The 26,475-nt window shown below is 46.4% G+C and overlaps 2 protein-coding genes and 1 pseudogene across 2 annotated transcripts; all 3 read right to left on the reverse strand.

Moving 5' to 3' along the window:
- Window positions 1-6,901: 6,901 nt before the first annotated feature.
- Window positions 6,902-7,837, reverse strand: LOC102443704 (olfactory receptor 51G2-like). The gene has a single exon (XM_006113136.2). The coding sequence runs from the start codon at window positions 7,835-7,837 to the stop codon at window positions 6,902-6,904; it is 936 nt and encodes a 311-aa protein (XP_006113198.2).
- Window positions 7,838-16,638: 8,801 nt separating this feature from the next.
- LOC102443942 (olfactory receptor 51G2-like) lies at window positions 16,639-17,577 on the reverse strand (annotated as a pseudogene).
- Window positions 17,578-24,693: 7,116 nt separating this feature from the next.
- Window positions 24,694-25,629, reverse strand: LOC102444173 (olfactory receptor 51G2-like). The gene has a single exon (XM_006113138.2). It carries the CDS (start codon window positions 25,627-25,629, stop codon window positions 24,694-24,696), a length of 936 nt encoding a protein of 311 aa, XP_006113200.1.
- Between the last annotated feature and the right edge of the window lie 846 nt (window positions 25,630-26,475).

The raw sequence follows: 26,475 nt of genomic DNA on the forward strand, positions 1-26,475 counted from the left end.
GCCACTGCCACAGCATCTGCTGGAGAGGCAATGAGGAGGGACCTGAAGAGAAATGGGAAGGCTGGATAGAATGGCTGATGAGCCCAATACCCCAGCTATGGACTGGGCAGGATTTGTAAATATTTCCTTCTCCAGAGTTGTTGCCTGCTCTTTAGATTTTGAATTAATGATGTAGATTATTTAAGAATCCCCACTTATCACTTTGTGGGTTGACAGGTCCTTGTCCCCAGATTAGGCCTGGTGTTATTGAAATGATTCTGTAGTTGGGAGCCCCGATGTGCCCAGCTGCAACACTCATACTACAGCAACTCTTTTTAATATAGTTTAGTAATACATTTAGCACTGGCGCAAACATCCCAGCTTAATAAAATAGACGCTACCGAATGCACGTCTGCAATTCCATACACTCTTGCCATCCCTTGTACAGAAACCGGAAATGCCAACCATCATCTTCCTCATCACCGTCACCACCATCATCAGTGACCATCGTCCTGGCACCTCCCAGGGACTGCATCTCCATCTCCTACTGCTCCTAAGCTGTGGTGTCACTTTTATAGTACGTTATTGCCAACGCTGTTCTGTATGGTGCATGTTCAATAAGGGATTCCCCCCTTTTTGTGAGTTGTGTTTCCTCACCTTTGTAAAGCTGGAGTCTCATTTTTCTGTTGGCTAGTATATCATTGATCTCAACTTATTATCTTATACATCAATTGGCTACCATGGCCCTTTGGTGGTTCACTATCACATTTTTAGTCCCGTCCTAACTGATTAATTTTATTCTTTCCAAGTTGTGGTGTGCCTGTAACGTTTAACAGGGTGTAAACTTAGGAAATTCCCTCTCCTGACCTACTTTAACCCATCACATATGGACCGTATCCATTGTTGTCTACCTTGGTGAAAGGTCCCACATACACATGAGCCAACTTTGCTATCTCGGTGAAAAGTCCCAGACATATATATGCTAACCCTGCCTTAGCACAACAGACAGAATATGGCCTGTAAGTTCCTTATATTACAGCCAAACTACTTGAATAAACATCTACTAAAACCTTTTCTAATAAAACTAAGAATTAAACCCATGAGGCTATGGAAATGCATAAGAAAAGTGATATTCATAGAATCATAGAGCTAGAAGAGACCTCAGGAGGTCAGCAAGTCAAGCCCCCTGCCCAAGGCAGGACCAATCCCAATGAAATCATCCCAGCCAGGGCTTTGTCAAGCCGAGACTTAAAAACCTCTAGGGATGAAGATTTCACCCCCTCCCTAGATAACCGATTCCAATACTTCACCACTCTCCTAGTGAAACAGATTTTCCTAATATCCAACCTAAAGTATCCCCACAGTAACTTGAGACCATTGCATCTTGTTCTGCCATCCGTCAGTATGGAGAACAGCCTTTCTCCATCTTCTTTGGAACCTCCCTTCAGGAAGTTGAAGGCTGCTATCAAATCCCCCCTCACTCTTCTCTTCTGCAGTCTAAACAAACCCAAATCCCTCAGTCTCTCCTCATAGGTCATGCGCTCCAGCCCCCTCATCATTTTGGTTGCCCTCTGCTGGACCCTCTCCAATGCATCTATATATAGGTAAGCAAGCCGGTTAGCTCTATCGGCAGCAGAGTGCTGCAATAGATTCAGTCAGTGCTACCTTTATTTACGTTTCAAGGGAGAGGCAGGTGGAAAGCATCCAATTTTTCTGGGGATCTGAGCAGCATCCTAGCAGCTGAACTTTCAGAAAAAAATGATCTGTTTTCTGTGAAAATTCACCCCAAAATAAGGATAATAAGGAAACAATTTAATTTGGGTCAATATTTTTCGTGGTGGGGGGGTTACCATGTGTGGTCAGAAGTCACCCGTGTGGTGTGCTAACTGGTATGTCCAGTGATGATAACCGTTCAGCTGTGTTTGTGGGTGTGCTCACCCTGTGCATTGTGCTGGCTCTGTGCAGGTGCAGCAGACTCTGACGGAGCCCCCAAAGACCTCACAATTAGACAAGGATTGAAGGCACCTGTCCAGGATTAGAGTAAACAAAACCAGGTGCTAGCTTCCCTGGATCAGATGTCTACAGTCGGACTAACAGATCTATGCTCATTACAATGGACTCAGCACAGTCAGTGGAAGATTCCACTGCCCCACAGGCTGGGCAAAGACAGCCTCTCCAAGACACATCTTTATACACAGATACAAACAACTTATCACTCCTGATATACGTGGTTAGCTAGATACCACCCATTACCTTGCACCTAGTGGTTCGATCAAAACATCTCTATTCATCATGGTGTCATTTTACACTTGGTCCAGAGCCTAAGTCAGCATATCCCTGTTATCTGTGAAGAGTGTGCCGGTACCAAGACATTTCTTAATGAAGTGTTGTTACCATCCCTCTGGAATGCGCTTCCGGCCTGTTACTAGCACCTGCCTGTTGCTCACGGCTTCACTTTGATTTATATTAGCAAGTCTTGACTTTTGTTGGCCAGGCCTCAGGTCTCATACCAGGCCTGTGGCTTATATTTTAGGCCCTCATCTTACTGCAGCCTGTTTTCCAGCTCAGCTCCAATTCAAATTTACTCCTGGGGACATTCTGAACCAAACATTTAAGAATTTTGCACAGAATATTTTCAAATTATCCAAAATTCTACATATTTTATCTGTCAAAAACAGTATGAAATCACACTCATTTCAATTATGTTTGCTCGATTATTTCAAATGACCTGTCAGCAAGTATTTCTGTAATAACACAGACAATCAAAAGGATTCAGAAAATATTTTGGACAAAATGATTCCTGACTAGATATATAAATGCAGAATTTGGAGTAGTCATTCATGCAAGTGATGGTACAGAACCATATTTCCTGTAATGCAAAGGCTTGGGGGAGTCAGGGGTAATGGAAGAGCTGAGGGACAAGGAAGAAATTCCTGAAAAGGTGTCTGGTGTGAACTTGGAAGGTTGCTGGGCATGGGTGGGAAAGAATGGAACAGATTTTCTTGGGAGAGGGACTGTTAGGAAGTTAATCCCATTCAGACCCCATCCTCTCTCATTCAGTCAGGCAAATCAGCCCTGCCTATACATTTCCCTCCACCACCCATCAGGCATCCACATCCTTAATCCCCATCTGTCCTGCCCTCTATTTTTGTGTGCCTCTGTGCCCCTACTCAGCCATCTCCCTTCCCCCGAGGCTAATATGAGGGAGAAAGGAGTCCAGGAGAGCTGGCTGTATTTTAAAGAAGACTTCTCGAGGGTACAGGAACAAACCCATGCCCAGGAAGGTTTATTCTTTTCTCTCTAAAGATTCCCATGTCCATCTCCAAATAGATTGTGAACCCTCGTGGAGGACCCACACCCTAGGGACAGGAAGAGGGGCACTGCCAGACTGGATCCAGACCCCCAAGTGCATCTAGCCCAGTAGCCAGTGGCCAGTTTCATGTTGCAGAGGATGGTGGAAGAAGCCCCGCAATAGGCAGCTTTGAGATAACCTGTTCCTAGGGATATTTTTGTAGCACTGGATGGAATTTTGAAACTAATAAGTCAGTTGTAATAAATGTATGTTATAGCAAAAGTTTGGATTAAACTTAAATACAAGATGTAGGCCTCAGACAAGCAGCTTTTTTAACTTAGCTGCAGCTCTGTTTGATGTTAGTATCTTAAAGTGACTTAGAAGTAGCCCTTTGTTCCATGCTGCAATTCTGTAAGGCTATGTCTACACTGGCATGATTTTCTGAAAATGCTTTTAACGGAAAAGTTTTCCGTTAAAAGCATTTTCAGAAAAGCGCATCTAGATTGGCAGGATGCTTTTCCGCAAAGCTCTTTTTGCGGAAAAGCGTCCGTGGCCAATCTAGATGCAGTTTTCCGCAAAAAAGCCCCGATCGCCATTTTCGCGATTGGGGCTTTTTTGCGGAAAACAGTACTGTGCTGTTTACACTGGCCCTTTTGTGCAAAAGTCTTTTGGAAAAAGACTTTTGCCCAAACGGGAGCAGCATTGTATTTCTGGAAAAGCACTGATGATCTTACATGAGATCGTCAGTGCTTTTCCGGAAATTCAAGCGGCCAGTGTAAACAGCTGGCAAGTTTTTCTGCAAAAGCAGATGATTTTGTGGAAAAACTTGCCAGTCTAGACACAGCCTGTATGTATTGTTTCTGTGAATGAGAGAGAGAATATTTTAGAAGAGAGAAGTGTGAAGGCCACTGCATGTGTAAACGGTCAGAGGAGGGGCTGGAGACTCAGAAGCACCAAATAATAATCAAAGCACACCGAAGACACAGACTTCCCGGGCAAGCTGACGAAACCTGAAGCTAGCGGCAAGCACTCCTTGATAGGGAACCAATCACAACTTTCACCGGAAAGACAACACCCCCCGAGGGGTCGTCAGTATACTTATATCAGATGACTGGGAGAACAACTTCTTCCCAATAAGCACATGTCCTAGGAAGATTGATTGTGATGCTAAATGACTAAGTCCTGATGAGGCAAAATGCATAAGAACATAAGAACGGCCGTACTGGGTCAGACCAAAGGTCCATCTAGCCCAGTATCCTGTCTACCGACAGTGGCCAGCACCAGGTGCCCCAGAGAGGGTTGACCGAAGACAATGATCAAGCAATTTGTTTCCTGCCATCCCTCTCCAGCCTCTGACAAACAGAGGCCAATGACACCATTTTATCCCCTGGCTAATAGCCTTTTATGGACCTAACCTCCATGAATTTATCCAGCTTCTCTTTAAACTCTATTATAGTCCTAGCCTTCACCGCCTCCTCTGGCAAGGAGTTCCACAGGTTGACAACACGCTGTGTGAAGAAGAACTTCCTTTTATTAGTTTTAAACCTGCTACCCATTAATTTCATTTGGTGACCTCTAGTTCTTCTATTATGGGAACTAATAAATAACTTTTCTTTATCAGCCCTCTCCACACCACTCATGATTTTATAGACCTCTATCATATCCCCCCTCAGTCTCCTCTTTTCTAAACTGAAAAGTCCCAGTCTCTTTAGCCTCTCCTCATATGGGACCCGTTCCAAACCCCTAATCATTTTAGTTGCCCTTTTCTGAATCCTTTCCAAGGCCAAAATATCTTTTTTGAGGTGAGGAGACCACATCTGTACACAGTATTCAAGATGTGGGCGTACCATAGTTTTATACAGGGGCAGTAAGATGTTCTGGGTCTTATTTTCTATCCCTTTCCTAATAATTCCTAGCATCCTATATGCCTTTTTGACCGCCGCTGCACACTGTGTGGAAGTTTTCAGGGAACTGTCCACAATAATTCCAAGATCTCTTTCCTGATTTGTCGTAGCCAAATTAGCCCCCATCATACTGTACGTATAGTTGGGGTTATTTTTCCCGATGTGCATTACTTTACACTTATCCACATTAAATTTCATTTGCCATTTTGTTGCCCAATCACTCAGTTTGGTGAGATCTTCTTGGAGTCCCTCACAGTCTGCTTCTGTCTTGACTATCCTAAACAGTTTGGTATCATCTGCAAACTTTACTACCTCACTGCTTACCCCTTTCTCCAGATCATTTATGAATAAGTTGAAAAGGATTGGTCCCAGGACTGACCCTTGGGGTACACCACTAGTTACCCCTCTCCAATCTGAAAATTTACCATTTATTCCTACCCTTTGTTTCCTGTCTTTTAGCCAGTTCTCAATCCAAGAAAGGACCTTCCCTCTTATCCCATGGCCATGTAATTTACACAAGAGCCTTTGGTGAGGAACCTTGTCAAAGGCTTTCTGAAAATCCAAGTATACTATATCTACTGGATCCCCCTTGTCCGCATGTTTGTTAACCCCTTCAAAGAACTCTAATAGATTAGTAAGACAGGATTTCCCTTTACAAAAACCATGTTGACTTTTGTCCAACAAATTATGTTCTTCTACATGCTTCACAATTTTATTCTTTACTATTGTTTCGACTAATTTGCCCAGTACTGAAGTTAGAATTACCGGTCTGTAATTGCCAGGATCGCCTCTAGAGCCCTTTTTAAAAATTGGTGTCACGTTGGCTACCTTCCAGTCATTAGGTACGGAAGCCGATTTAAAGGATAGGTTACAAACCACAGATAATAGCTCAGCAATTTCCCATTTAAGTTCTTTTAGAACCCTTGGATGATTGCCATCCGGTCCCGGAGATTTGTTAACATTAAGTTTTTCTATTTGTTCCAAAACCTCCTCTAATGACACTTCAATCCGGGACAGTTCCTCAGATTCATCACCCACAAAGGATGGTGCAGATTCAGGAATCTCCCCAACATAGAGTTGCATGGAAAGAAAGTCCTATAAAGGGATGGCTTGTATGATTCTTCGGGTTCTGTCCTGCTAAGATCAAGACCAGGAGAGGCATCTGTCCGGACTGACATAAACCCGGCTCCTTCCTCACACCTATCCTATCTGGCCAATAGGTTGGGCTGAGCAACAGACTGTTAACTATTCCATCAGCCAGATGTATGTGTGTATGTGTGTGTGTGTAAAAATTCATATGCTACTTTGTTATATTGTCAATAAATGTGGCGTGTCGCCTTATGTCCCTGAGAAAGATCCTGTGTACTTCTTTTAAGCATTACCTTTTCCCCGACATGCACTGGTTAGACATATTATGTGGTGTTAATCAGGAAGGTTAGAGCTCTTTCCAGTCTCTAAAAAAAAAAAAACCCTTGCTACTGTAATTGGATTTTCTGTTTACCTCAATCTCTTTCCCCAGTGCCCCGCCCTGTCTCACATGTGAGTGGGGACAGCCCCTCTCCCATGGTTCTAAGCATTAGACCCTGCCAGAAGCTCTCCATGTAGAGTGGGGATGAGTAGCTCATCTTGTCTCAGAGGGAAGGGTCCAGGGCACGTTAGGTAGCCATGCCCAGTAATTTTCATCTCCCATGTCACCAATGATGAAGCCAGATGCTGAATTGACTCTTCATTTGATGAACACCCTGATGACCCTTGCACGCAGGTGTTTGCTTTTCACACTGTACACGATTGGGTTCATCAGGGGTGGGATGAGTAGGTAGACATATCCAAAGAGAACCTGAAGCAAGTGAGAAGAGCTACTCCCGAATCTGTGTATCACAGACAAACCAATCTCAGGTATGTAGAAGAGCAAGAGGGCACAGAGATGGGAGACGCAGGTGTTCAGGACCCTGCGGCTCTCCGTGTGGGACACGATGCTCAGCACTGTTTTGAGGATCATCACATATGAGAGGAAGATGAGCAGAGCATCCAATCCCACTGTTAAGAGTTTTACAGAGAAACCATAGATACTGTTGATGGTGATGTCCGCACAAGCCAACTTCATGACCTCCTGATACAGGCAGTAGGAGTGGGAGAGGACGTTGACTCGACAGTATGGGAATCGTTTCAGGAGAAAAGGGACTGGGAATATTAGGGCCACCGATCTCAGCACACATACCAGCCCCATCTTGGCTATTCTCGGTGGAGTTAAGATGGAAGCATATCTCAGTGGGTTGCAGATGGCAACAAAGCGATCAAAAGCCATCAGTAGCAGTATAGAGGATTCAGTTAATGAAAGTGTGTGGATGAAAAAGACCTGGGCAAAACAGGCATCGAGGCTGATCTCATTAGAATTAAACAGGTACATGCCCAGGATTGTTGGCATGGTGGTTATCGATAAGCCAAGGTCCGTAAGGGCCAACATGGAAAGGAAAATGTACATGGGCTCATGGAGGGTTGGGTCTGTTTTTATAATGAACAGAAGGAATGAATTGCCTACTAGGGAAATCAGATACATTAAGCCAAAGGGGAGAGAGATCCAGAGATGCACATTTTCCTGCCGGGGTATTCCGGTGAGAAGAAAAACTGCAGAATGGGATTTGGTGTCATTGGTAGCCAACATAATGTACCCGAGAGGTCCAGGGAATTTCCAGATTTCATTCCTGAAAGGAAAAAAGCAGGAATCCAGATGAGACATGGTGCAAATCTAGAGACTCCCAGGAGTTGAAGGAAAATCAGAAAAACATGGCCTTGGTTTTCCACCATAGGTACCAAGACAGGCACTGCCAGCTTGGATCAGACCTGCAGTCCATCTACCACAGTAGCCAGTGCCCAGTTTCCCATAATGCTGAGGCAGGTGAAAGAAGCCCTGCAACAGGCAACACTCAGACATACTGCTCTCAGGGAACTTTATACTTGGGCACCCAATAGTGAGACACAATTTGAGGCATAAATCAGGAAGTTCTAGAGCCCTTCCAAGACTTTAAAGGAAACTTCGCACTACTGTAATTGGGTTTTCTTGTTATCTGTATTAACAGGGGTGTGAAAGATTTTTTGGGGTTGGGGGCCACTGACTCAGAAAACTTGAGGGCAGGGTGGGGCAAGTGAACACAAGTGAGAAGCAAAGTTAGAAGTCCCTGACTGAGAAGCAGAAAGAAACTCCTTACATGCCTCTTGAACACCATAGAATCGTAGAGCCGGAAGAGACCTCAGGAGTCATCAAGTCCAGCCCTCTGCCCAAGGCAGGACCAATCCCAACAAAATCAACCAGCCAGAGCTTTGTCAGGTCGAGACTTGAACACCTCTAAGGATGGAGATTCCATCACCTCCCTAGGTAACTCATTCCAGTGCTTCCCCACCCTCCTAGGGAAATAGATTTTCCTAATATCCAACCTGGACCTCTCCCACTGTAACTTGAGACCATTGCTCCTTGTTCTGCCATCCATCACTATTGTGAACATCCTTTCTCCATCCTCTTTGGAATCTCCCTTCAGGAAGTTGAAGGCTGCTATCAAATCCCCCCTCACTCTTCCCTTCTGCAGACAAAGCAAACCCAAATCCCTCAGTCTCTCCTTGTAGATCATGTACTCCAGCCTCCTCATCATTTTGGTCGCTCTCTGCTGAACCCTCTCCAATGTGTCCACATCCTTTCTATGGTGGGGGCCCCAGAACTTGACACAATACTCCAGATGTGGCCTCACCAGAGCCGAATAAAGGGGAATAATCACTTCTCTGAATGTGTTGTCAATGCTCCTCCTAATGCAACCTAATATGCCATTAGACTTCTTGGCTACAAGGGCACACTGTTGACTCATACTCAGCTTCTCATCCACTGTTACCCCCAGGTCCTTTTCTGCTGAACTGCTACTTAGCCATTCGGTCCCCAGCCTATAACAACGCTTGGGATTCTTCCATCCCAGGTGTTGGACTCTACACTTGTCCTTGTTGAACCTCATCAGATTTCTTTCAGCCCAATCCTCTAATCTGTCCAGGTAACTAGGAACCCTGTCCCTGCCCTCCAGTGTATCTACATCTCCCCCTAGCTTAGTGTCATCTGCAAACTTGCTGAGGGTGCAATCCATCCCCTCATCCAGGTCATTAAGAAAGATGTTAAACAAAACCGGTCCCAGAACCAATCCTTGGGGCACTCTGCTAGAAACTGATCGCCAACCTGACATCGAGCTGTTGATCACTACCCATTGGGCCTGACAGTCTAGCCAGCTTTCCAGAGCCTGCGGGGGCAGGCTAGTAGATTTTGTGTGTTCTAGCCCTATGGGGGGGGGCTGGAACACCAGCATGGGCTCCCTGATGCTCAGCCTTGGGGGTGGATCCAGGTAATCCGGGAGCTGCATCTGGCCCCTGACCCTGAGGTTCTGCAACCCTGCATATGAACATCCAGTCCCTTTCTGGATCCTGCTAAGTATGTGGCCTCATTGACCCCTTGTGGCTGGGAGTTCCACAGTCCCCTTAACCACTTTGTGATTTGACAGTTTTGATCTTTCCCTGGATGCTCTTTCTGGCTGTCCACTTCGGAGTATGGCCCCTTGTATTATGATAGGTGTGTAAGCCTGTGGCCGATGCATGGTGAAAACGGTCTCTATAGGGATCTGCTCTGCATGCAAATTATTTATAACTAGGTTTCATCCCCTCGTTATATATCCATTTTTAAAAATGTCTCTACTCCTGGGAGTCCAAATCATGCCACTGCCTCTTTGTCCCACAGGGGATAAATTCTCAGGTCTGAGTTTTGAATTAAATATCATTGCTGCAAACACATCACTCCAGATCCACATGTGTAAATTAGAAGAGAAACCTCTTATCTATCCCTTACCCAATGCTCCTGGTGACCCCCAAGGATCCCTACAAGAGCAGCTAATGGGCTTTGCTGGTCATCATTGACTGACTTCAGAGAACTCATTCATCTTACAGGCTTCTCTCTCTCCTGCATCCTTTCCACATACAAGTGTCTATCACTGCCGGGGGAGAGGGGGGAGGATGTCTACACATCAAAGTGATTTCAGGATACCAGACGTATCCTTACTACTTACTCCTGTCCTGACCCTCTACCACTCCTGACAGCAGCTATCATGTACAGCCATGGTGCCTTGTGCTGCGCCCCACCTATAGGCACTGACCCCACAGCTTCTACTGGCCATGGTTCTTCATTATTGACCAATAGGAGCTGCAGGAGTGGTGTCTGCAGGTAAGGACAGCCTGGGGAGGTCCCCTGCTCACAAAATAGCCACATTTTCACAAGCCACCCATTTTTGAAATAACGGGTGCACTATTTCGGCAAGGGTTCAAGGATGTCTCAAACTAGCACTTTATTTCAAGTTTCGGCACTGTGTAGACAGACCAAATTTCAAAATCCAGTGAAAGTTTTGTTATCCTGCTCTCTGTTAATCAGAAGATTTTGTTAACCAGCATTGACCCCAGCCACAATACTGTCACAGCTTCAGGCACACATGCCTGGCTTGGTTTACCATGATTGGCTTCACAATTTTTTATTTCAGAAGTACTAATCATCTTTAACTCAAAATAGAAATGTGAGACCAACTGCCTCACACTACAAAACTACCAGTATAAAAAACTTGAGTTTTATTATTATTGTCCATTGGTTTTTCCTAGGTTGATGGGACCCTCAGATAACTGGAATTTTTAGATAAGCAAGTGTGCCTGATAACACAGGTTTTACTGTAGCCTGTTTTGAAATAAACTATGCAATGTGCATAGCACAAATTACTTCTCTCCTTTTTTTGAGTTTAGAGGGCAGTGTAGACATAGTCTGGCAGGTTATAAGTAGCTATTAAAAGTATTTGCACAAGAGAGCGTCTACACTGGCACAGATGCTTTTGCGCAAAAGGCATCTTTTGCGCAAAAGCATCCGTGCCAGTGTAGACGCTCTCTTGTGCAAGAAAGCTCCAATGGCCATTTTAGCCATCGGGCTTTCTTGAGCAAGACATTAACTTGGCTGTCTACACTGGCCCTCTTGCAGAAGAATACTTGCGCAAGAGGGCTTATCCCTGAGCGGGAGCAACTGAGTATTTGCACAAGAACCACTGATTTTGTACCGTACAAAGTCAGTGTTCTTCCGCAAGTACTCGCGGCCAGCGTAGACAGGCAGCAAGATATTGTGCAAAATCTTGCCAGTCTAGATGCAGCCGTTGTGTGCACCAATATCTAGCTGAATGTTCAGCTGACTTCAGACATGCTTGTATTTGAGGTGATCTGTAACAGCACTATTATACTACCCTTATGAAGAAATCTCTAATCTCATAGAACTAGAAGGTACCTTGGGAGATCGTTAAGTCCACTCCCCTGTGTTCACAGCAGGACTACATACCATCCCTCACAGATTTGCCCCAGATCCCTAAGTGGCCCATCCAAGCATTGGGCTCATCACTGCCCGGGTTTAGCAGCCAATGCTCAGACCACCAAGCTATCCTTCTCCCTTTTCATGCACATCAGCTGTAGTCTTTGCTGAAACTCAGATGAGGTCAGCTCCCAGGCTGCAGTGCTGAGCTGCACACGAGAGAGGAGAGGGGAGCAGCCCTCAGTAGCCAAAGAACAGACCAAGGACTATTCAGAAAAACTGGACATGCACAAGTCCATGAAGCTGGCTCTTCTGCATCCCTGAGAAATCCTGACTTGAGGCACCAGGGATTTAAACTCAGCTCAGTTTCAGCCTCATATCTGAGTAGCTTCAACAGCCCACAATGGAGCACTGGCACAGGTAATGGAGGGTTCCTAAGCCTGCCCTCCATCCCATCACCGAGTCACCGCCACAGCCCCACTGAGTCCTCTGCCGCTGCACAGAACAGTTGCCAATGCAAACAGCCTGCAGCCTTCACCCCGCACTTGGCATGTTACAGACAGTGACACCTGCCATCGTACCCAGTTCTTGCTAGAAGGGAGTCGCTGGCACCAGTGGTCTTCACCCTAAAGCACAAGGAATCACCGGAGAGGTTGCACGGGCAGCAGGCAGTGTGTGTTCAGATGGGGCGGCAACTGCCTTTATGCAGCATGTTTGTACCTTCCCTTGGGGCCACTTGGCCATCAGGGAACCTCAGCTGCTTGGCTTCGTGTGCACCAGCTTTAACCTTGACACAGCCAATGGCAAATGGCAGGAGGCCAAATCCAGGGAATGGGGGGATGATGCTAAACAACTGGCTTGCAGCACCCGCCCTGCTGCAGGCTCCATTCCTGGAATCCGGGCTTGTCAGCCCTGTACGTATGGTTCTATTCCAGTGCTGTTCCATATACTCATAAATGATCAGGAAAGGAGGCTAAATAGCAAGTAGGAAAATTTTGCAGATAATGAAAAACTAGTGAAAGTAGCTAAATCCCATGCAGATTGCAAAGAGCAATACAATGGCTGATGAAATACAATGTTCTTGAATACAAAGTAATGCATGCTGAAAAACATAAGCCCAACTACACATATAAAGTGATGGAGTCTAAATTCTCTGTTACCACTCGAGAGAGAGATCTTGGAATCGTTGTGGATAGTTTTCTGGAAATATGCATTTAATGTGCAGCAACACTCAAACCAGTGAACAGAATACTGAGACTCATTAAGAAAGGTATAGCTCATAAATCAGAAAAATCATATTGCCTTTATAGAAATCCGTGGTATGCCCACATTGTGAGTACTGCTTTCAGATAGGATCTCTTCATCTCAAATTTATTTTGGAATGAGAAGAGTTTCAGAAAAGCTTATGAAAAATCATTTGGAATATGGAACGGCTGCCATATGAAGAGGGATTAATAAGACTGGGCCTTTTCAGGTTTGAAAAGAGAGGATTAAGTGGATATATGGTAGTGAACTATAAAACTATGAATGGCATAAATAAAGTAAGAAAGGAAGAGCTATTTGCTCCTTTTTATAACACAAAACCTAGCGACTGTCAAATGAAATTGCATGTTTTATTTTGACTGTATTTCAAAATAGCTTCTTTCAAAATTTGGTGCATTGACACAGAGCCAAATTTCGAAATAACGCACTATTTTGACACATCCCTTGACGCTTGTGGAATGATGGCTACAGGGATACTGAAATAGTGCAACGGTTATTTCAAAAATATTTTGAAATAACGAGCACATTTAAAAGACAGAGGGTAGCTATTTATCCTGGAGGTAGCCCCACTCTCGAGAGGTTCCTTTTGCTCTAGAGGCAAAGAAACAGAACTGGCCCATTTACTTTCCTTTAGGACACCAAGGAGCTCTTATGACCCAACCTAGTCCCCTGTATCTCCAAGGTCATCTTCCCATCCATTGACCCCCTTCTTGCGGAAGCAGCACTTCATGGAACTTGCATGAGCCTGGGGCTATTGGGCTCTGCCATGTCCCTGTTCCAGGTGTGAAGCTGACCTCTGCCCCCAGCCTGCTCTCTGCCAACCAGATTTCTAAGGTGAGATTTTTGCTGTATTGCTTTTCACTAAAACCCACCCAGCCTCCTTCGCCTGCAAACACTGGTCCAGTGTCTTTGCTGAAACTCCCAAAGCCCCAGAGACACTCCAACATTCCCCTCGGAAATCCCTGACCAGCATCACAGGTGCCTGTGGTAAGAGGTTGCTTACAAACGAATGTCTGAGGTGCTGTTCTGTGGAACCCTGACGCAGCCCTGACCTTAGGGTCCCAGAGCACTTGGATACCTTCTATGTATTTATCTTTCCACCACTTCTCTTACCCATGGCGAGGCTATTAGCCACTTCGGCAGAAGCTCAGAGACAGCCAGTGGCTTGCCAATGGGCACACACACCAAAGGAATAAAAACCAGCCATCTTGAGTCACAGAGCAGTGACCAGACCTCACAGGACCAGCCTTCTGGCCGTCTGAGCAGTGACAGGCCTGGCTGGATTCTCTGCTGTGCTTCACTGGCCTGATCTCCCCCCTGGCTCAGTGGAGTTTGAAGCAACTTGTGGGCTGAACAGAGTGCTCCAGCCAAGAGTGCTCCAGCCAAGTCGATGGGGAAATTTGACACCCTAGAATGCCACAAAGGAACCCAAGGTAGCTCTCCCGGTGCCCGGACCTTCTCTCAAAGGGTATGTCTACACTACCCCGCTAGTTCGAACTAGCGGGGTAATGTAGGCATACCGCACTTGCAAATGAAGCCCGGGATTTGAATTTCCCGGGCTTCAGTTGCATAAGCGGGGCACCGCCATTTTTAAAATCCCGCTGGTTCGAACCCCGTGCAGTGCGGCTACACGGGGCACGAACTAGGTAGTTCGAACTAGGCTTCCTAGTTTGAACTACCATTACTCCTCATTCCACAAGGAGTAATGGTAGTTCGAACTAGGAAGCCTAGTTCGAACTACCTAGTTCATGCCCCGTGTAGCCGCGCTGCACGGGGTTCGAACCAGCGGGGTTTTAAAAATGGCGGCGCCCCGCTTATGCAAATGAAGCCCGGGAAATTCAAATCCCAGGCTTCATTTGCAAGTGCGGTATGCCTACATTACCCTCCTAGTTCGAACTAGGAGGGTAGTGTAGACATACCCTAAGGTCCTTGCGAAGACTTATCCTCACCCTGGGATACTTGAAACAAGAGCCCCTTTTGTGGGGTCTCGTTAATTCAGTCTCCTCTTCTCACGACTGTTCCCCGCTTCAAGTGCAGAACGTGGGGGCCCACAAAAGACCTTCAAAATATCCTGCTAAAAAGCTTCCATTTAAAAAACTCCCCAAGGTCACAAACTCCCTGACCGTGGGTGGTACACGGGCACCAGCCCAATGCAAAACCCCTTGGAAGGAAAAATCCAGGCCTTATTCCTGCTCAGCCCATTCCTCTCCCAGCTCCTCTTTCAGCACTCCCACAAAGGAAACCGAAGCAGGGAAAACTTGTTTCATTTTACAAATCTTTCACTCTCTTCCCATTGGCTCTTCTGGCTCCCTGCCGACACCTCCTGCATACCCCAGTGTTCTGGGTTTAACCCTTTAGTCACTGTACAGTGGGAGGTTAAGAAAAGATTAGTGACTCTCCCATCCATCATATCTCCAAAACACAGGCACTGCTACCCTCCATCCTGAAACTTTACTTGGGAGTTCTGCTTTCTGGAGTCAGCATTGGTGCAGGCTTGCCACACCCTTACTTCTCCTTTTCCCCTGCGGCCTCACTCCCTGCAAACATCTCTTCCCACAAACCCTGTCCCCTACTCCCCCACTTCCCCCAACATGCTGCACCCTAGCCAGGCTAGAGCCGGGACATGGCAAAAGTTGCTTGGGAAGCCTAGGCTGCTGTGGAGTGCCCCAGACTCTCCACCATCCCAGGGCTGAATCTCCTGGATGGTAACACAGGCTGGGGGCTTCTCTCTTCTCGGGGGGAGGTAGAGGCTCTGGCACACCTTAGAGTGGCTGTAGCTCCCGAGGCAGCTTTCACGGTGACCCTGCTCTGCCTCCTGGCCTGTCGACAGGGGTGGAGCCTTTGATACTGAGGAGGAGGGGGTGTGGCCTTGTCTGAAGAGATGAGGCACGGGGTGGGGCCTTGCAGGAGGAGGAGGAGCAGAGGGCGGGGTCTGAACACACAATACGAGCGGTACGAGTGGGGTCACACAGAGGATGACCTGCCTGCATGAGTCTCATTTTTACCCTTTGAGTAAAGTGGTCACCCTACACCGAATGGGCTGGGCTCGGAGCATGTCTGGCGGTGCCTCTGAGGGGGAATTAAGGACCATTTCCACAGAAGTAAAACAAAAAATGGACGGGAGTAGGAAGGAATGTGGGCCTGAGTCTTTGGCCAGGACTCCTGTGTGTCAGACCCTCTGTCACACACACACAGCTCTGCCCTGCCTCGTGGGGAGTGGGCCCAGCAGGTTGGGAGTTGCCTGACTGGCTTCCCCTGGGAGTCCTGCATGAATCACGTCTCTGACACGACTCAGTCACAAGCCCCTGGCGGAGGACGTGGGGGAAGGGTGGGTGTCTGTGTCCCTTGAATAGCCTCTGTTCTCAACTAGTGCAGGGCTCATGGGTCACACAGCACCCAGCATGCTCAGGAATGGCCAGGACTGTGACTGCAGAACAGCTCTGCAGCTTTTTTCAGGGCCTGTGGATGCTTAACCAGAGACAGGACAGTGAAAGCTCAGGTCCCATGAGAAACAGCCACATCCTTTGTCTTTATTGACTGTAACAACAGGAATTTTAAGATGGAAGCAGCCCCTGATACTGCTCCTTACAGGCCAACATCCCACAGAGGCCCTTGTTCTCCAGGAACACAGTCACTTTATAAATTCTGTTGCCTGGCTTGGCCTCTTTACCCCCATGCTCTGTCTTCCCTCAACAGCCCCTTTCCTTTAGCTCTCTGTCAGCACCAGAGTGGAGTTCTGTTCCTTCAGGATGGAACAGGCCTGTGTTTTTCATGCCTGTCACCAGTGCTGTAACCACGTGATGATCCCCTGTGTTTCCAGACATGAAAATGGATGATGAACTGCACTTTCACTTGATGAATGCCCTGGTTATCCTTGCACGAAGGTGTTTGCTTTTTACACTGTACACGATCGGATTCATCAGGGACGGGACCAGCAAGTAGACGTAGCCCAAAATAATCTGAAGCAGGGGAGAAGAGCCCTTCCCAAATCTGTGTATCACAGATAGGCCAATCTCTGGTACGTAGAAGAGCAGGACGGCGCAGAGGTGGGAGACGCAGGTGTTCAGAGCCCTGAGGCACTCCGCCTGGGATGCGATGCTCAGCACAGTTTTGAGGATCAGCACATAGGAGAGGAAGATGAACACAGAGTCCAACCCCACTGATAAGAGTTTAATAGACAGGCCATAGATGCTATTGACTGTGATGTCCGAACAAGCCAACTTCATGACCTCCTGGTGCAGGCAGTAGGAATGGGAGAGGACATTGGCTCAACAGTATTGGAACCGTGTCAGAAGAAAGGGAAGTGGGAAATTTAGGGACACAGATCTTAGCACAAACACCAGCCCCATCTTGGCTATTCTCGGTGGAGTTAAGATAGAAGCGTATCTCAGCGGGTAGCAAATTGCAACAAAGCGATCAAAGGCCATCAACAAGAGCACGGAGGACTCAATGTATGAAAGGGAGTGGATGAAGAACAGCTGGGAAAAACAAGCATTACGGCTGATCTCTTCAGACTTAAACAAGTATATGCCCAGTATCGTCGGTATGGTGGCTATCGATAAGCCAAAGTCTGTGAGGGCCAACATGGAAAGGAAAATGTACATGGGCTCATGGAGGCTTGGATCTGTTTTTATAATGAACAGAATGACTGCATTTCCTCCTATAGAAATAACATATATTAAGCTGAAGAGGATAGAGATCCAGAGATGGAGGTATTCCTGCTCAGGTATCCCAGTGAAAAGGAACATTGCAGAGTTGAATTTGGTGTCATTGGCAGCTGACATCATGTATTGGGCAAGTCCGAGGAGATTTGTGTTTTTCTTCCTGAAAGGAAAAAGAACAGGGGAGCAGGTGATATATCGTGTGACATCTTTCTGTTCTCGGTACAAGTTTAGAGACTTTCTAGAATTCAGGAAAGATCAGCAAAAACATAGTCCTGTATTTTTACATCAATAGGAAAAAGGCAGTGCCAGATTGGATCAGATTTGTTGTCCATCTAACCTAGTGTCCAGTGGACAGCTCCAGCTTCTTCAGAAGAAGGTGGAATGAGCCCTGCAATAGACAGCTATATTATAATCCACTTCCAGGGTCTGGACCATCCCTGATAGATGTCTATCTAACCTGCTCTTACATATCTCCAAGTATGGAGATTCCACAACCTCCCTAGGCAATTTATTCCAGTAATTAACCACCCTGACAACTGCCTCTTTAACAACTGCATCTTCACATCAAAAGCTAAGAGTAGCACACTTCCAAACCCCTTAATTAGCCTCATTAACTGTCCTTCAACTGACAGGTACCTTTTCTTTTGCTGTTATAAATACCTTGGTTTCTGTTTATTTCCACTCCAGCTCATCTGATGAATTGGTTTAACCCGTGAAAGCTCATGATACTATATGATTTTGCTAGTCTCTAAGGTGCCACAGGAGTATTCATTTTAGAAAGCTAAGTACACTATAACTACTGGACCCCCATTGTCCAAATGCTAGTTCATCCCCTCAAAGAATGCTAGTAGATTAGTAAGGCATGATGTCCTTTTACATAAACTATGTTGACTTTTCCCCCAACAAATTATGTTCATCTATATGTCTGATAATTCCATTCTTTACTACAGTTTCAGCTATTTTACTCAGTACTGAAGTTAGATTTACCAGTCTGTAATTGCTAGGATCACTTCTAGAGCCCTTTTGAAAAATTGTTGTCACATTAGCTATTCTACAGCCATTTGGTAGAGTAGATGATAGGTAGTATAAAAGGAGGGGTTACAAAGCACAGTTAGTAGTTCTGCAATTTCACATTTGAGTTTTTCCAGAACTCTTGGGTAAATGCCATCTGGTCCTGGTGATTTGTAACTGATTAGTTTATCAATTTGTTTCAACCCTTCTTCTAATGACACCTCAATCTGGGACAATTTCTCAGATTTCTCACATAAAGAATTTCCCTAACATCGTCAACCATGAAGAACAATGCAAGGAATTCATTTAGTTTCCCCATAGTAACCTTATCATCCTTGAGTGCTTCTTTAGCATCTCGATGGTCTAATGGCCCCCACTGGTTGTTTAGCAGGCTTCCTGCTTCTGGTGTACTTAAAAAAAAGGGCTATTACCTTTTCAAATGTTGGTTAGCTGTTCTTCAAATTCCTTTTTGCCTTTCCTAATTATATTTTTACATTTGCCAGAGTTAAGGCTCCTTTCTATTTTCCTCACTAGGATTTAACATCTGCTTTTTAAACAATGCCACTTGTTATGCTAGTACTTGTATCCTCTCCCCATGCCAGGGTCTGTAGATAGCTGGCAGGTTACATGCTAAGACAGTTAGTTACTTAGTGGGGCTGCGGAGGGAATGGCATGAGAAACGGGTGAATAATGAAAACAGGAGGGTTCCACTAAAATCCAGTGGAGTGCAACTGATTTCACTCATGCTCCTGCAGAATGTGATGGACTTGAATTATGTAGAACTACTATTACATTCCTCTTTCCTGCACCTTAGCTCCACTCTGTGCTGGAACACAGACCAGCAGTTCTTTTCACTCAGGACCTTTTGGAAAGCTTTGCACAGGTATGGCCATGGGCCTGTGTTCATGACTCTCAATGGAAGTGTTAGAAACAGCTTCTGGTCAGGTTCCAGAAGACAGCATCCCTGAATGAACAGTTAGACACAGGCACCCATTTCAAACAGGATGTGGAGTTCTTCTGGAATACTTTGTAAAGCAAAAGCCTTTAAATAGTAAAGTTACCACCCTTCCTCTCTCTATAAATTCCAACTGCTCTGCTGTTGGGTTTCAATAAATATTCATGTCATTAAATGTTCTGCACAGCTGTAGTTTTGTATCCACCGAGTAATTAATTCTTTTCCCACTAGTCTTCCTTCAGAAATAATTTCTGAGATTAGAACAAGGCTTAAAATGTACTTATGGATTTCTTCAGAACCTGGAAAGATCATGGTATCTCTGCCCTCATTCAGTCACTTGTCAGCAAATAAAAGTCTAATTGGCTCTCCGTTCTGGAGTTAATAGCTGACTGGTTCCCTCTGATTCTGTCTGGAGTGGGAAGACTCATTGAAATGCTCATTCCCTGAGCTCTCATGCTCTAGTATATACTGACACAAGCAATATGCATGATACAAGTAGGACACAAAGCAATGGGATTAATCTGCAGCAAGGGAGGTTTAGATTAGACATTAGGAAAAACTTCCTCCCTGTCAGGATGGTTAAACACTGGAATAAATTGCCTAGGGAGGTTGTGGAATTTCTATCCTTGGAGATATTTAAAAGCAGGTTAGACAGACATATGTCAGGGATGGTCTAGATGGTGCTTGGTCCTGCCATGAGGGCAGGGGACTGGACTCGATAACCTCTTGAGGTCCCTTCCTGTTCTATAATTCTATAAGACCAGCAGTGGTTATTCAGGCATGATGAGGGTTTGCAGAAAGTGAATTTCAAGGACAAATGAATGAGTATTCATGGAAATGGAACTTCATTTCACACTGGAGAACCTCTATTGCGCTCACTCTCTCTCTCTCTCTCTCTCTCTCTCTCTCTCTCTCTCTCTCTCTCTCTCTCTCTTTCCCACACACACAGACACACAAAGCTGTATGCATACAATCTGTAGCATGTGGGAAGTGCATTGTGACAGACATGGGGCTGAGCTGCTATTATGAATGTGTGTGTCTCTTAAACCCAGTTCTTGGAATGCTTGCTGCAGAGCTATTTTGGCTTAACGAGTGGAAAGTTTATGTGATGTCTGCAATGGGTTAACCAGTCTGGCTTCTCTTAGTTTCATAGTGGGCTGCTGGAAAACAAACAGGAAGGGAAGCAGCAGCTCAAGAAAAGCCGTTGCTCAGTGAACACCTCAGGGAAGCTGAGAGACCAACGAGGGTAGCTCGTTGCTGGAAAGAGAAGAGAAACTCTACTGACTGACAGGCCCAGGCCCGGCTGGGGAAGATGGAAAACCCTTGGATTGTCTGGGTTCCTTTCACAGTGAGGAGAGAGACGTGGACAGACTAGTGGCTACGTCTAGACTACAAGCCTCTTTCGAAAAAAGAGCATCTAGATTACAACCAGTACTTTCGAAAAAGCAAGCCGCTTTTTCGAAAGAGAGCACCCAGGCAGTCTGGCTGCTCTCTTTCGAAAAAGCACAGTTTGCATTACGTAGCACCTTTATTCGAAAGAGCACTTTCGAAAAAAGGCATTATTCCTCGTAAAATGAGGTTTTCCACGGTCAAAAAAACTGCCGCGTTCTTTCCATTTACTTTCGAAAGAATGCAACAGCAGTCTAGATGCAGGGGAAGTTTTTTTTGAAAAAAGCCCACTTTTTTCGAAAAAAACCTGTAGTCTAGACACATCCACTGTGGTTTGAACCCCCCCTCTCATGTTTCACTTTATTTCTGCTGTTCAGATTACACAGTACTTTGGTTCAGGAAGGCTAGCTGGTCACATGTCTCATCACTACTCACAGACTCCCGAAAAGGAGGAAACACAGGGGCTGTACTCACCCAAACTTCTGTGCAAGCACAGCTGACCCACACTGGCCTAGTCATAGGGTGGGAGCATCATGCGATTCCACCCCATAGGAAGGCAGGTACGAGGCCCAACATCTGGCACTCGAAGAGAAGAGAGGGGCAGAGATGCCAGTAGCCCTTCAACAATGAGGAGTATCTGTGGCAGAAGAACTGGAGCCCTGTGGAGACTGTTACCACAGAGCAACACAGCTCTGAGTTCCTGCCTTCACCACTGAGCCAGAGAATAAAATCTCTGAAAAATGAATTTAGTAATTACATTTCCAGCCAACGTACCCAGTTCCTGCTAGAAGGGAGCCGCTGGCACCAGAAGTCTTCACCCTGAAGCACAAGGAGTCACTGGAGAGGTTGCACGGGCAGCAGGCAGTGTGTGTTCAGACAGGGAGGCAACTGCCTTTATGCAGCATGTTTGTACCTTCCCTTGGGGCCACTTGGCCATCAGGGAGTCTCAGTTTCTTGGCTTCCTGTGCACCAGCTTTAACCCCGTCACAGTCAGAGAAAAATGATCCATTTTAGTTTGCGTCTGAATTTTTCTAATGGGGGGAGCAGAGAATCTCTCTTTCCCATCCCAAGTCTAGCTCAAACAATGTCTCTGTCTGCTGTGCTACAGGACCACACCTCTAGGTAGCAGCACAAGCCCGCCCCCCACCTCATCAGGCACCACATTGAGGAATGCCAAAGAGAACACTGGAGACCCCTAGGTGCTCAACTGAGCCCCACACCCACCCCCTTGTTAGTCTGTCACCCATCACTCAATCTTGTGGGAGTCTCCTCAAGTTTCAGGAGGCTATCACTGATGGCTTGAGTGCCACCCCCAAGGGGAGGGACCTCTCTATTTGCCTCCCCCGCACATTTCTTTGCTTCTCACATCCTCACTTTTTGGACAGAAGTGGATATTTGTGCCTTTTACTGCTGCCTAATGATCGCTGCTGTGAATGGGAAAAATGTCTCCTCTATTTAAAAAATGACAGGAGAGCCGGGAGGGGACTTGCCAAGGGGACTGCTCAGAACAAAACATCCATCTTTCATCACCACCTCCAGCCTTCTTGCAGGTGAGGGTTTGAGTCCCCCCAGAGCATGGGCTGCATCCCTGACCGTCATGGCTCATCTCAACAAAGATGTATTGAAATTGGAACAGGTTCAAAAAAGGACAAGGAAACAGAACAGCTGCCACAGAAGGAGCTATTAATAAGACTTGGAGTTTTCAGCTTGCAAAAGAGACAACTTGGGGGGGGGGGGAGATATGACAGGTCTGTAAAATCATGACTGATGTGTAGAAAGTAGATCGGGAGAAGGTTTTAGCAAGACATTGGACTTGATGACCTGCTGAGGTCTCTTCCAACCTTAGTCTTCTATGATTCTATAATTCTATATGATTCTAAGACAGTGTCATTTACCCCTCCTCATAACACAGCAACAAAGGTCACCAAATGAATTTAATAGGCAGCAGTTTTAAAGGAAACAAAAATGTTTTTCACGCAACACACAATCAAACTGTGGAACTCCTTGCCAGAGGACAGTGTGAAATACAGGACTATAACATGGTTAAAACAAACAAGATATATTCATGGAGGATGGACAGGTCCACCTATGGCTATTAACCAACATGGACAAGGATGGTATCTTGATACATTAAGCAGTAATAAGTCACCATGGCCAGATGGTATTCACCCAAGAGCTCTGAAGGAACTCACATGTGAAACAGCAGAACTACTAACTGGAACCTGTAAGCGATCATTTGTATCATTTTCTGTACTCAGTGACTGGAAGAGAGGAAATGTGACACCATTTTTTTAAAAGGGCTCCAGAGGCGATCCCAGGAATACAGGACAGTAAGTCTGACCTCAGTACCCAGTAAACAGGCTGAAACTATAGCAAAAAAATATTGTTGGATCTACAGAGGAGGGTAATTTCATGGGGAAGAGCCAGCCTGGCTATTGTATAGGGCAGTGGTCCCCAACGCAGTGCCCGCGGGTGCCGTGGCACCCGCCAGGGCATTTGTGTGTGCCTGCCGACAACCTGGGCTGGCCCCGCCCCCAGCGCACGGCGCACTGGAGGCGCCGGCCCCAGGCACGCGACACGCACCGGCACCTGGTGCGCGGCACTTGGGCGGCCCCAGCCCCGGGGCACATGCGGGCGCCGGGTGCAAGGGCATCCCCACCCCTGGCGTGCCCCAGGATGCGCGGCCCTGCCCCTGGGTGCCCGGGAGCCTCAAAAGGTTGGGGACCACTGGTATAGGAAAATCAGGCCCCACCAAGCTACTAGAATACTTTGACGGGGGAGAGAAAGAGCAGCTGGTACGGCCTCAAGGGGAAAGAAGAGGGGCAGAGGTCACAGTGGGGGTGTACATGAGCAGTGAGCAAGTCCCCAGCCCCACTCCTAACCCCGCCCCTTCTTCTGAGGCCCCACCCCCCAATCAGAGCCAAACCACTTTCCCAACCTCCACCACAGGGAGGGCGGGTGAGTGCAGGGCTCCAGCCTCCCCAGTCTAGAGCACAAGGGAGGGCAGGTGCTGGGGACAGCAACGCTCCATCCCAGTATGCCTACAATAGGCATTCTAGGGCGGCGTGTGGGCGGGGCCAGACTGGCAATTTGGGAAGGCAATGCCTTCCCCCGCTTGTTACACCCGCCACCCACAGGGGCGTGGCTCCCGCATGGATCCCGCTTTTGTCTTTGGAAAGGGGGTCACCCTGCCCTGAATGGACGGGGCTACACTAGGATCTCACCGTGCCCCTGCCATCCCTTTGCCTTGCAGGGGCAGCACAAATAGATGCATAGATGCCATTGTGTGGGCATGAGTCTAGTGTGTCAGAAACTCTTCCGCCTCGGTGGGCAGTGGGCTCAGCAGGTGTGGTGTGCTCAGAGCCAGCAATTGGAAAGGAGTTGCCCAAACAGCTTCTTCTGGGACTCCCGTGCTAGTCCTGTCTCTGACATGATCCAGTCAGAAGCACCTGGCAGAGGATATAGGGGAAGGGTGAGTGTCTGTGCTTCTGGCATAATTTCTGTCCAAAGCTGGTGCTGCCCCAGGGATCTCACAGCACAGATAGCACCTAGGTCAGAGGTGAGAGAGAACAACACTAGGTCTCATTATGGGCCAACATCCCACCAGTCCCCTGGATCTCCACGGACACAATCACTTTATAAATGTTTCTGACGTCTTGGTCTCCTTTTCCCACTGCTCTGTCCTCCCTCATGAGAAGAGAGGGGGAGACGCATCTCTCCCATTGCTCTAGGCTTCACACCCCATGTGATCCTCTCTCTAAAAAGTGGAGATCGGTAGTTGATGCCATCTGAGATGTAAGGGTACAGAATAAAATAAGTGGCTTTGGCAGGTCTTCTTCATCTCCCCTGCCAACAGTGATGTCGACAGAAGATAAATAGACCCTTCACTTGCTAAATACATCGATTATCCTGGCACGCAGGTGTTTGCTTTTCACGCTGTACACAATTGGGTTCATCAGGGGTGGGACCAGCAAGGACATGTTGCCCAGAAGAATCTGAAGCAAGGGAGAAGAGCCCTTCCCGAATCTGTGTATCACAGATAAGCCAATCTGTGGTGTGTAGAAGAGTAGGACGGCACAGAGGTGGGAGACGCAGGTGTTCAGAGCCCTGAAGATCTGTATACGGGACACAATACTCAGCACTGTGTTGAGGATCATCGCATAGGACAGAAGGATGAACAATGAATCGAGCCCCATTGTTAGGAGTTTAGCAAACAAGCCGTAGATACTATTGATTTTGATGTCCGAACAAGCCAACTTCATGACATCCTGATGCAGGCAATAGGAATGGGACAAGACATTGGTATGACAGTATTGGTACCGTTTCAGGAGCAAGGGGAGTGGGAAGACTACAGCCAGCCTACTTAATGCACACACCAGCCCCATCTTGGGTATTCTCGGTAGGGATAAGATGGAAGTATATCTCAGCGGGTCACAGATTGCGATGAAGCGGTCAAAGGCCATCAACAGGAGCATGGAAGATTCAATACATTCAAGAGAATGGATGAAGAACAGCTGGGCAAAACAGGCATTGAGGCTGATCTCCCTAAAATTAAACAAGAATATGCCCAGTAGTGTCGGCATGGTGGCTAATGATAAGCCAAGATCTGTGATGGCCAACATGGAAAGGAAAATGTACATGGGCTCATGGAGGCTTGGATTTGTTTTTACAATGAAGAGAATGACTGAATTTCCAACAATTGAAATAGCATACATGAAGCAGAAGGGGATGGAGATCCAGAGATGAAGGTCTTCCTGTCCTGGTATCCCACTAAGCAGGAACACTCCGGAGTCATATTTGGTGTCATTGGCAGCTGACATAATGTACTGGGCAAATCCAAGGAGTTTTGGACTTTCCTTCCTGATACGAAAAAGAACAGGAGATTAGATGTTATTTTATGAGACACCTTTCTGCTCTCAATGGACACCTAAAGATTCCGAAAAGCTCAAGGCAGATTGGCAAAAACATAGTTGCGGACTTACAGCAGTGATAGGAAGATAGGCACTGCCAGAGTGGATCAGACCTGTAGTCCATGTAGCCCAATATCCCATGACCAGATTCAGAGGTTTCAGAGGACGGTGGATGAAGCCCTAAAATAGCCAGCCATGGGATAATCTGCTCTAAGGGAAAGTTTCTCCCTGATGCCCAGTTGCTAGTCATGTTTACCTAGTAGTTAGACATGTTTGTCATGTGCATCCAGAAGGTTTATACTCCTTCCAAGACTTTTTTAAACACAATCCCCACTACTGTAACTGGATTTTCTAGTTTGCCATGTTATCAACCTTTCCTTCTTTGAATCCGAAGCTCTTAACCCTATTCATCTCACTGTTAGACAATAGAATATCCACTGAAATGTATTAAATATTTCTGGACATTTTTCTACATTTTCAATATTACTTTCAGTTACAACACAGAATACAATGTGTCCAGTGCTCACTTGATATTATTATTTGAATTACGAATATGAGCACTGTAAATATGATAACCAAATAAAGTATTTTTTCAGTTCATCTCATATAAATGCCCGTGTTCGATATCTTTACCATGAAAATGTAAATTACAAATGTAGATTTTTTTTTGCTTGCGTCATTGCACCCCAAAACAAAACAATGTAGAATTTTAGTGCCTACACGTCTACTCAGTCCTGCTTTTTGTTCTGAGAATTA

The sequence above is a fragment of the Pelodiscus sinensis genome, chromosome 1 (assembly GCF_049634645.1).
Source record: "Pelodiscus sinensis isolate JC-2024 chromosome 1, ASM4963464v1, whole genome shotgun sequence".
Classification (NCBI taxonomy): Eukaryota; Metazoa; Chordata; order Testudines; family Trionychidae; genus Pelodiscus; species Pelodiscus sinensis.

What these genes read in the sequence shown, in the direction of transcription:
- LOC102443704 (XM_006113136.2), bottom strand. Translation starts at nt 7,837, where the DNA reads ATGTTGGCTACCAATGACACCAAATCCCATTCTGCAGTTTTTCTTCTC.
- LOC102444173 (XM_006113138.2), bottom strand. Translation starts at nt 25,629, where the DNA reads ATGTCAGCTGCCAATGACACCAAATATGACTCCGGAGTGTTCCTGCTT.